This window comes from Pygoscelis adeliae, unplaced genomic scaffold, assembly GCF_000699105.1.
Source record: "Pygoscelis adeliae isolate BGI_AS28 unplaced genomic scaffold, ASM69910v1 Scaffold117, whole genome shotgun sequence".
Classification (NCBI taxonomy): domain Eukaryota; kingdom Metazoa; phylum Chordata; class Aves; order Sphenisciformes; family Spheniscidae; genus Pygoscelis; species Pygoscelis adeliae.
Window position 1 is genome coordinate 3,170,812 of NW_008825270.1, and position 12,418 is coordinate 3,183,229.

The 12,418-nt window shown below is 37.2% G+C and overlaps 1 protein-coding gene across 1 annotated transcript in view; it reads left to right on the forward strand.

The window, feature by feature from the left end:
- The window catches only part of EXT2 (exostosin glycosyltransferase 2), an 80,908-nt gene that overhangs the window by 11,086 nt on the left and 57,404 nt on the right, over window positions 1–12,418 (forward strand). The window contains 2 exon segments of the mRNA XM_009329688.1: window positions 1,902–2,041; window positions 2,923–3,016. Coding sequence (XP_009327963.1) covers window positions 1,902–2,041; window positions 2,923–3,016 — 234 coding nt within the window.

Sequence of the window (12,418 nt, forward strand, 5' to 3'; positions counted from 1 at the left end):
CATCCCCTACACCCTTCTTTTCCTTCTCGTCCTGTCTGAGCGTGGGGGAAGGGGGACTGCGATCACAGTTCATCCTTTCCAGTGCTGCCTTTACAGACTTCCTACTAGACAGGCTCTTGGGCTTCTGGGTTGCTAATACTTCCTGTTTGCAGTCTTCTCTTAGATGAGATTGTCAAGGCTTTGAGTACTCTATGGGTATGAACACAGGTATCACGATTGCATTAGGAAACAAGTGAAGAGCCAGCAAAACCCCCTTGTATTTCCTAGTTCCATTTTGATGTTTTGCTGCCCTGCTGAGCCTCATGGCTCTTTTTCCTCAGGCCACAGAATACAAGCTGGAAAGATGTTTTCTTATCTGTGGGAGTCCCTGTATCAACTTTATAATTTTTCTTTCTTAGACTTAGGGATAATACTGACTTGGGTTTTTTCCTTGTTTGTGTAGCTGAACTCTACAAGCATTTATTTTGCGATCTTGAATCTGTAGCAAGATTCCTCAGTGGCAGTGAGAACTAAAGTCCCTATTGATAGGGTGAGTGCAGCATAGTCAAGAAGTCTTCTCTGCTTCAGTTTAAACTCATGGCTTTTTGTCTTGTGTGTTGTGGACACGAGTAAGTGGATTATATTCTTCCTTTTTGCAACAACTTTTTATATCTTTGAAGCTCCCTTTAGCCATCTTCCTCATGCCCTCACCCCTTCAGAATAAGTAGTATTGATATAGTCAATCTTTCCTTGTAGATCATACTTTCAAGGTAAGTAATCATCCTTTTTTTTTTTTTTTTTTTTACCCCTGGAAGCCAATTGCCCAAGACTGAACACACTGCTCTGTCTGACGTCTTTTATTACTGAGAAGAGTGAATGATTCCTTCAGGTCTCTTAGATTGTACTTTTTGCATTCTAATACAACCTGTGGGTGGAGTGGTTTGTTTTTTCAACAGCACAGCATTGGTGACATGTGAATACCCTTTCTTTTCCTTTGTAGGAAATGTCCTCTTCTGCAAAGTGCAAAACCTAGCCAGTTAGTTCATGCCTTGTATTTGTGTGGTTGGTTATTTTTATCTAAGTGTTGAAACCTATATGTATTGGTAATTTTTAGTCAATTTATATAGATAATGTCAAACTCTAATCCCCTTATCCATTATGCTTACTAATCCTACAAAATCATAGGTATTGTCAGATCTAATAAGTATGGTCTTAATTCTGCTACTCGGTTAACTAAGGGACACGTTGAATACTCTTGCACCTAGGAAAGATTATTTGGTCCATCACAGTTTTACCTGTGAGCCAGTGCTAACTGCTTTATACTTAGAGTTCTGTAACTATAATTTATGTAACTATAAAGCCTATGAGAGCTTTATCTAGCCCATGATTTCTTAATTTGCCTATGAAAATGCTATCAAAGATGTCAAATGCCTTTTAAAGTTGAGATATGAAGTCTATTACTTCTCTGCTATCCATAGAGCTGGATTGCCTTATAATGGAAGAAAATTAGGTTGGCTTCATACAGTTTGTACTCAATAAGTTCATGTCGATTGTTGTTCATCTTGTTACGCCAAACTTTCAAAATGTTTAACTTATTTTTCCCCTTGAATTTTCTCAATTAGAATTCTGAAGTTTGGCCATTAAAATAAAGCATAGAATAGTCCCATTAGCTGATTTCTCATCTCTCCACTTATATTTTTGAGCCTCTGGAAAATAAAGTTGCATAATTATTTTGAATTAGCTAATAATATAGAATACATTGGTTGCATGGAGCAAGCCTATTTTCCTTTTGACTTGTTTTTTTGTGAGGGGGGAAAGCAGGAAAGCATAATGCATATATACATACATATACACATGCATAATACAAATCTAACATTTCCTTTTTGTTCCTCACCTGTGTGTTGGATACCATTTATTGACAGGAGTCTACGTTCTGTGTCGTTCTACGTGGAGCCCGCCTGGGACAGGCTGTGCTAAGTGATGTTCTTCAGGCTGGCTGTGTCCCAGTCATCATTGCTGACTCCTACATTTTACCTTTCTCTGAGGTTCTGGACTGGAAGAGGTCTGTACCCTTGCTATTGTACATCGAACCACTGCATAAGAGACTTCATTGCATTCAGTGATTTGAATAAAATCTGTGTGATAAGTCAAATGTGCTGGGGGTTACAGGGAATAGAATACAGAGTATGACACATGCAGTCTTTGCCCTTGATATATTATGCATCAAAAATAGGAGAGGAAAACAAATGAGGCAGAGATGACAGAACATTTGGTTATCCTGTAGCCGATCATATTTTTTCTAAATCAGACTTGCTTTATTATCTTGTGCTTGAATTCAGTGAGGACTGGTCTGCATTCAGGTTCTTTTAAGGAAAGTATATGCTAAAAATTGCATCATGTAAATGCTAAATTCTCTGTATTTTATCATGGTTCCTAAGCTTATCTGAGACTGAAGGGTGTAATTATTTTGTAGCTGAGTACACTGTGTTAAGAGCTTAAATTATTTTCCCACACATGCACTATGCCCAGTTACGTGATCTTAGGAGAACACGTGCAAAATTTACTAGTTTGTATACATAGCACTGTATATGCTATTACTGTTTGGTCACTCCAAGAATCTCAGCTGACAGCAAGTCAGTGGCAATCCAGAGATGAGAATTCAGGATTTCTGGGTCTCTGTCCCTTCCATATTTATTAGATTGTCTGTACAGATCAGTCCACGGACTTGGGGCATTATCTGTGAGCAGGCTGGCTGGTGTTGTGAAGGAACTGCTACAGAATAATTATTTACACTGAGAGAAGACTGCTTCTTGCTGCTAATATCTTCTGAATGTGTCTTATTAGAATAGGACAAGATTCTGGGCTGGAAAAGCTGTTGACATCTTTTAATGAAGAACTACTTTCTTCTTGTCTTACCATTTGTTTTCTGTTTTTTGCTTATAGGGCCTCTGTTGTCATCCCTGAAGAAAAGATGCCTGAAATGTACAGTATTCTGCAAAGTGTCCCCCAGCGGCAGATTGAAGAGATGCAAAGACAGGTAGAATAATGTACTGTGTTAAAATTATTTTCCTTTATTTACTGTTGTAAGACAGGTATATGAACCTACACTCCTATGAAATCTGTTGGGATGCAGAAGCATCCATTGTACTCTCATGTTAATATTTTGATTATTTGACCCTCTTCTTTCTTTATGCTAAACATATGCATTCACCATTACTTTTCAATGTTGTATCTCTACCCATCACTGGTGCAGCTAAATGTGTTGAACAGCAGCTGTTGATCAGTACTACATTACCCATCAAGTCAAGAAGTTGAGAATATTGCATATGATTGTGATTGCAGAACACTTCAGTAGGCAGACTTCAGTTACTCAGAGTGGATTTTCTCCAACCTGCTATGTTAATGTACATGCTGTTGTGAAATATAGGATCTTTAGCATCCACAGTGATCAATGCCTCCTCATCCTGGGTTGCAGCAGATCTGAAATGTGAAACTGAGGTTTTGACTATCTGCTTTTTCATGTAAAGGTCATGTGGTATTTGCCATGAGTGGAGACTGCCAGTTTCTACCAATGGAGTCAAACTCCACTTTCATTAATTTCACTTTTTCATGTGTCCCCTCTGCTTCTTAATCCACCCTGGGATGGAAGCTCTCCCTAAATGCAGGTGTACTGCCTACTCTCATATATTAACATATTTCTGATGAAATCACAGTGTATATTTGTTTTTTTTCTACGTTGTATTTAAATTGTATTAAAGAAGAAGTCCAAGAGCCTGTATCTATCTCAAGAGAAGCTTTGGTTTGTAGATAAATTTCAGTTGCTCAAAATGTGAGGGAAGCATTAAGTCCAAAATGTTTTAAATATTTTAACTAAGTTGACAATTCCTCTGAGAGGGAAATTTTACTTATTTGGTGACTGGAAGGGTTGAGATCACGAACTGTCCAAACTCGTGAATGAAGTCTATGTTGGCTGGGTATATAGTCAAAAGGAAATGTCTTCTAGTTTACTCCAGTTGATGCTCATTCCTGTTTATTAGCTTTGCTGTTATGGATACTATCATCATCAGTTGCTTTAATTCTAGAGCTCACACATAAAGTGCAAGCTCAACGGATGAGGATTGTTAGCTGTGTGAGGATTTTCACAAAGTGTGAGGAGTTTTGTTGCCAGATTAGGGGGTAGGATTCAACCACGTTGTTATTCTGGTGACTGGAATATGTAGATTACATTTTTGGGCAGGCGAAGAAGTAAGATGTTAACACATACTGTAAACTTGTATGTAGGATCTTTCATCCTTGTCACTGTATTGTACCTAGGCATATATTGTTATAAGGTAGGGAGATACTGTTATCATTGTTCTTCCTGATGAGGAACTGAGGCAGAGAGAAAGTAAGAGCTAGGTATGTAAGGAAAAAGTAAACTATTTGATCTCAGGTGACTTTTAAAGATGCATGGGATTTCTGTAGTCGAATTTCTGCAAGAATTGTGAAGATGTTTCTGAAATTCCCTTACCCAACCTTAATGATAAAGTCATCTTTTGTGTGGTCCTTGTAAAAAGTGACCCAAGGTGTGGTTTTTCAGGCTGTAGCCTACAACACTCTAGTTATTTCTACCTAGACAGTGCTAAAAGCTGCACAGTGGACATTAATACTGGATATGTGTGGAAAAAAGACTTTCAAATTTACTGGTAAATATCTTTTCACACCTGAATTCCATTGCTAGCTTCACTTCATTGTGTACAGAGAGTCTGCAAATATCACAGCAGCCATCAGGGGTCTCCTTTCTCTTTAGTCCCTTCACACAAATGAACCATTTTGGTGGCGTCCACTGACAGCACCAAGTTGCCACCAGGGATGGCAGGTGAAAAAGTAGCTTTGCTGTTAAAGCTCCTAGAAACATGATTTTGCTCTATTTTCTTTTTTTCTCTGACATGAACGTAGAGATGTTAACACTAGGCAGTTTTGCCTAATAAAGCTTTAAAACTGACATTAATAGTCTGTTAAAGTGTGCATTGATTTTTCTTGTTGTCCATTTTACTAATATCATAAAATAGTCATTTCAGAATAATGTTCTCCTACAGAGAATGCACTTGACATTGCGGACAGCTTAAACAGTAATTTTAAAGTATGAAATCAGGAAACAAGGCTAGTTTGTAAAAAAACAAAAACAAAAAAACCAAAACAAGACCAAAAAACCCACCCCAAACCCAACAAAACAAAACCGAAACCAACCAAACAAAAAAACACCCTAAACATTCACAATGAAATAAACCAACAAAACCCCCTTAATTCAGATGATCTGTAAGTTATCTATGTTATCTGTAACTCCATAAAATTAAGTTAAAATAGAAGATATTTTAAAACCCAGAATGCAGTTCTAGTTTGTGTCTGGAGTGAATTTTGTTGGATTATAGATGGTTTGCAGTAGTCATTGTCATCGGGTCCAAAGCATCACTGAACATATTGGAAACTGATTCTATTGACCGAAGGTGGGAAGTATGTTCTTCTAAAGCTTCCTCTCACATCTTGATGCTTTTGCTGAGGATATAGTTGTGTGTTTTGGCAGTAAGAGTATCAGGGTGAAATCACAAGATCTTTTGTCATCGTGAATTTATTTCTGTCTGCATATTGAGGATACTTAAACATGTTATCCCTACATTTCATGTCCTGTCAGCCTTATTTACAAGGTAAAGTCCCAGTGTAAGCATCTGTGAAATTCCCTTGCTGATACATGGTTCTATGTTCTAGCTATCTGATATGGTGAAAAAGTACTTAGTGACTGATACTGTGTGGACTACCAGTAACCGGGTTGCTTTTCCTCATTGATAAATATGCACTAATATTCCACCTGTGCTATAGACTTTTGTTTCCTTCCTCCTCATCAGTCTCACAGTAGGGAGCAGTTGCACGCTTTACTTGCTGTGTTTTGATTTAAATGGTTTGGGAAAGTATTTTAGGACATTTTGGCTAGACAAAATGTCTTCCCAGTATTTTTCAGTGTCTTCACTTCAGTGACGATGTACAGGAATTAATGAATAAAGATTCACAAAATAAGGCTAAAGTAGTGATAGGAGAAGAGAGAATTTGAAATTGGAATGAACCTTTTGAGGAGGCTGGTGCTAAGGGTAGTTCAGAAGCAAAGTGAATTTGTCATAAGTGCTCTGTTTTGTTTGTCAGGCAAGGAATTACTAAAATGAAACTCAGCTAATACCCATTTATGGAACGAATCTGCAAATGAACTGTAGTGATTTATACATGTTTTTAGATGTGATCTGTAGCAGTTGTTTATTCTGCTTAGCCATGGAAGGGCAACAAAAACTTCAAAATATTCTGGTTTTGCAAGTAACCCATATTTCTCAATAATATTTAAACCACTTTCTTTTGCTGCTTCAACTTCAAGGGCTAATAACACTTGATATACAATATTTTGATGCTTGTTTTTTGTCAAGTGGAAGAGGACTGACTGAAACTGGTCTTGTGGTATGCTTGATTTTTTTCCAGTCCATTCACCAAGCATTGCTCTTATCGAGATGGAAACAAAAATAGATCACAACAATCATGTTCTTTCTTGTTTTTACATTGTGAAACACTTGGAGTTTGATATAACAGTTACAAAAAGATTGGTCCACAACTGATGTTAAAATGAGGAAAAAGCGATCTTTGCAAAGAGCTTTTGTTAAAATTGGTATGAAAATCATTTTGCAACATCTCACTGTTTTCTTTGCAGTTAGGATGTGTTTAGGTTTTATTTCAAAAACTTTTTGTTGCACATAAAATTCGACTAGGGGAGACAATACGTTTTTGATAAGACTTGTGAAACATGCTTTGACAGTACCTGCCAATTAATGTACTTTTTCAGTAAATTAAGAAACCAGTTGACATCTTCTGACATGAGTATGGTTGAGATCATCCTCTTTTTAGCTAAACAGAACAAATCCTTGATCTAAATTTCTCCTGGTTTTTAGTAAGATGAAGCATGCATTCATCACACCTATCAGACTTTCTGGGTCTGATAACCTTTGTGGGATTGGAGCCTTGCTGTCAGACTACTTTGGTTTCAGTGCTTGTCTTGATTATGACATAATTCTTATCCTTGGTTGGAAAACCTCATAATTAAAACATTTTATTGTAAATGTTAGCTTGCCAGTTTTCTTTGTTGATTAGGCACTCTTTTTGCAGTATTTTGTTGCAGTTGATTCTCTGGAGATCATGCATCAAGGTTAAAAAAAAATATATATATGCACACATACATACACACACACATATGTATATATAATTTTTTTTCAAATTGAAATAGATTGTCTGCTTTTAATGAGTAAAATTTTCTCTAGGCTTAATTTTTGCTTTGTTTGTGGAAGTGCTTCTAGCCATACATCCGCTGGAGAAGAGAGGAAGGCTCTTAAAGAGAAGTCATTACATTTAAAATATGTAAGAATGTGTATTTGAAAATATTTTCTTATAGTTTGTACACTGATCATGAGCATCACACAATACTGTCATGAAGAGGATGACATACAGGTGCTTTAGCTTTGGAGTCATTGTCTGCTAGGATCTACAGCTGGTATGACCTGGGCTGTGATTTCCTATAATGTGACTTTATTTTGCTCAGTTGTTTTGTCAGAGAGTACATGGTATAAACCAGGAAAGAGGTTTATTGGTTTGAGCAGAGCTGGAGTGTGGGAAATCAGAATTAATTTCTACTGTCCTGCATTGTACCTGATTGTGTTGAGATCTCTGGAGACAAGCCATATTAACTTATGCTTTTATTGTTCAAACTTGCAGAATATCTTGCCCTCAACAATTCCTGGTTCAGTTTCCTGTCTTTCCTCACAAAAGGGAATAGTTTCTATGCTCATAGCCTAGTTTACACTGTTGTGAAAAATTGTTACATATTTTCAATACTACATGTACAGCCTATGTCCATGAGAACTGGAGACTAGCATATGATAGGTCTCGTACACCAACATATTGACCATCAAAAAGAGCGTCTGCTTGTTGAGCTGCTAAAATTAATAGCAGTCTGGATGAAACTTATGCATCTCTGGGATTGCTGTCTTGTCTGTGTTCTACAGTAATGTTGTCATTCTCATTTTCTTTGAAGCTTCCTTGAACCATCCCCCTCTCACAAATAGTTCCATATGGAGACTGAAACACTGGCAGAAGTGCCCAGAGGCAAGTCGATAAGCAGCTCAGCTGCAGAGCTACTGATCCAGCAGACTTGATGCTGCATCCTTATGCTTTCATTTTCTCTGCACCACAAACCAGCACCCAGGTAATAGCAAAGTTCTAGAGGTGGGCAAGAAATAGAAATAAGTGTAATAGACCTGTATGATAGAGAGTGAAATTTGAAATTTTGTCTTGCTCCTGAAGAACAGTGAAATAGGTAAAAGAAAAAAAAGCAAAACAGCAAAACTTTGCTGGTATCTGCTTAGCCCATGCCTTGTACAGTTTCCCTCTCAACAGAATTTTTCTAATGTTTTTGCTTTGAAAGCCTATTAATCTCTAGAAACATTTCACCACTGTAGTTGATACATAAATATCTTCAACTTGTATGAAAGTTTTCCTCAACTTATATCTGAGCCTCTGTGCCTTTTTTCCCTTCTTTTTGTGAGATGAATCTGTCTGTCTGAATATACAGACATTTTATAAATGTTTTTCCTCACTGAATATCAAAATACTTGGAAGTCTTTTAACACAGATAGACTCATTAAGGCATAGGATCAGAATATGAAAGTACTATGCAATGGGAATAGAAGTTTTTGTTGCACATAAAATTCGACTAGGGGAGACAATACGTTTTTGATAAGACTTGTGAAACATGCTTTGACAGTACCTGCCAATTAATGTACTTTTTCAGTAAATTAAGAAACCAGTTGACATCTTCTGACATGAGTATGGTTGAGATCATCCTCTTTTTAGCTAAACAGAACAAATCCTTGATCTAAATTTCTCCTGGTTTTTAGTAAGATGAAGCATGCATTCATCACACCTATCAGACTTTCTGGGTCTGATAACCTTTGTGGGATTGGAGCCTTGCTGTCAGACTACTTTGGTTTCAGTGCTTGTCTTGATTATGACATAATTCTTATCCTTGGTTGGAAAACCTCATAATTAAAACATTTTATTGTAAATGTTAGCTTGCCAGTTTTCTTTGTTGATTAGGCACTCTTTTTGCAGTATTTTGTTGCAGTTGATTCTCTGGAGATCATGCATCAAGGTTAAAAAAAAATATATATATGCACACATACATACACACACACATATGTATATATAATTTTTTTTCAAATTGAAATAGATTGTCTGCTTTTAATGAGTAAAATTTTCTCTAGGCTTAATTTTTGCTTTGTTTGTGGAAGTGCTTCTAGCCATACATCCGCTGGAGAAGAGAGGAAGGCTCTTAAAGAGAAGTCATTACATTTAAAATATGTAAGAATGTGTATTTGAAAATATTTTCTTATAGTTTGTACACTGATCATGAGCATCACACAATACTGTCATGAAGAGGATGACATACAGGTGCTTTAGCTTTGGAGTCATTGTCTGCTAGGATCTACAGCTGGTATGACCTGGGCTGTGATTTCCTATAATGTGACTTTATTTTGCTCAGTTGTTTTGTCAGAGAGTACATGGTATAAACCAGGAAAGAGGTTTATTGGTTTGAGCAGAGCTGGAGTGTGGGAAATCAGAATTAATTTCTACTGTCCTGCATTGTACCTGATTGTGTTGAGATCTCTGGAGACAAGCCATATTAACTTATGCTTTTATTGTTCAAACTTGCAGAATATCTTGCCCTCAACAATTCCTGGTTCAGTTTCCTGTCTTTCCTCACAAAAGGGAATAGTTTCTATGCTCATAGCCTAGTTTACACTGTTGTGAAAAATTGTTACATATTTTCAATACTACATGTACAGCCTATGTCCATGAGAACTGGAGACTAGCATATGATAGGTCTCGTACACTCCAACATATTGACCATCAAAAAGAGCGTCTGCTTGTTGAGCTGCTAAAATTAATAGCAGTCTGGATGAAACTTATGCATCTCTGGGATTGCTGTCTTGTCTGTGTTCTACAGTAATGTTGTCATTCTCATTTTCTTTGAAGCTTCCTTGAACCATCCCCCTCTCACAAATAGTTCCATATGGAGACTGAAACACTGGCAGAAGTGCCCAGAGGCAAGTCGATAAGCAGCTCAGCTGCAGAGCTACTGATCCAGCAGACTTGATGCTGCATCCTTATGCTTTCATTTTCTCTGCACCACAAACCAGCACCCAGGTAATAGCAAAGTTCTAGAGGTGGGCAAGAAATAGAAATAAGTGTAATAGACCTGTATGATAGAGAGTGAAATTTGAAATTTTGTCTTGCTCCTGAAGAACAGTGAAATAGGTAAAAGAAAAAAAAGCAAAACAGCAAAACTTTGCTGGTATCTGCTTAGCCCATGCCTTGTACAGTTTCCCTCTCAACAGAATTTTTCTAATGTTTTTGCTTTGAAAGCCTATTAATCTCTAGAAACATTTCACCACTGTAGTTGATACATAAATATCTTCAACTTGTATGAAAGTTTTCCTCAACTTATATCTGAGCCTCTGTGCCTTTTTTCCCTTCTTTTTGTGAGATGAATCTGTCTGTCTGAATATACAGACATTTTATAAATGTTTTTCCTCACTGAATATCAAAATACTTGGAAGTCTTTTAACACAGATAGACTCATTAAGGCATAGGATCAGAATATGAAAGTACTATGCAATGGGAATAGAAGAGTTATTCCTCTGTTTATTTAGGCATTCTTTCTCACTGAACAGATTTTAGGTAAGGAGTTTATTTTCAAAAGAAGGCTTTGTGTGCCTGTTCTTTTTTTGACTTTATAACACTTCCCACCTCCCAAAAATAAAACTTTTGAATTAATGTCTAGTCTGGAAGACTGGGTGACTTTGTGCGCTCTAATGGTACAAGAATGAAGAGCTAGTGTTCTTGAGTGCAGGAATTCTTTTCATCCTGGTTTCCTAGGGAAACAAGGGTATGATCACATACAATGTGCATGCTGATTGCTCTTCTGATTTCTGTTACTGCCCAATTTCAGCCAAACTTACAGAGAGGTGGGGATTTGGAGATAAGAAATTCCATAAAATTAGGTAGCTGTGTAGAAGACAAGCACCCCAGAACAGTATGGCTTTTTAAGGGAAAATTTGCAGCTCAACCTAACAGTAATAGAAAAACCCCTTGCAGTTACCCCTTATGAGTGCTTCTGCTTTGGGAGAGGTTTTGTTTGGAACTGGCACATCTTAGGCCAAAGAAATTCAGGTACAGCATGACCAAATTATAAAGTGCAAATTAAATTCAGTATACAAAGAGAGGGTATATGTACAATTTAAAACAGCCTTTTCATAGGCAGTGATGGCCTCTCAGCTAGCTGCAGTCACTTGGAAAAGAGTTCTTAGAACTGTAATAAATAGTTAGGTGAAGATATAAATTCAATGATCAGTTATGGTCAAAAAAATAATATAAAGAATTTCTAGAAAAGAGGTAGAGAACAAAATGGAAAATACTATGCCACTGCGTAAGTCTGTTGCATGTCTGCACCCTGAATACAGTCCATAGTTATGGTTCTCCCATCTTAAAAAGGATATAATAGAACAATAGTGATCAAAAGTTTCACAAGAAGAGTGATTAAATAGCCTAACACTCTTCATCTTGAAAATGAATGATTGGGGATAAGATGAAGAGCGAGAATATAACACAGAACTATAAAATAAGGAGGTCATGAAGAAAGTGAATGGATATGACTGTACATTGTTTGATACAATTTTATTTGATGTTTTCTGGGACTTGTATTATTGGAAATCTGGTCTAAAAAAATAAAAAAGGAGGTGATCTTTTCCCAGAACTAATAGGTAGTCTGTGGGACTCTCTGCTTCAGCATTTTGTATGAGTAAAGGGTTTTTATTGGCATAAAGGGTGAACGAAGAAATCCAGAGAAAGAAAATCAGTTGGAGATGAATGCAAAGATATACCCTCTGGCTTAGAAGTTCCTGAGTTGCAGACTTCTGGAAGCTGGTGAGTGCTTTGGGGAAGTGGTGGCTCATGCTTGCTGTGTCTGTGTGGGGGAGTTCCTAAGGTACCTGCTGTGGACCGTTGTCAGAGACAGAATACAGGAGCAGAAGGCCATTTGGTCAGACCTGGTGCAGTCGCAGCAATGCATCTTCAGGACTCAGGTTTGCAGGAGACCTTGGTATTATAATACCTTGTGGAATAACCTTGTCAGATCATCGGTGGTTTTTTAAATGCATCTTAACTTCACTGGCTGCCAAACACTTCACTGAGAGAATATTGACCGTGATGTATAGTTTCCTCCTTTGTGTGAGTGGATAATTCACTTTCCTGAAGCCCCACAAGATACTCTCTCAAATAGGGGCCACGCAGCATTCTTGATTTTTCTTAATTAAAG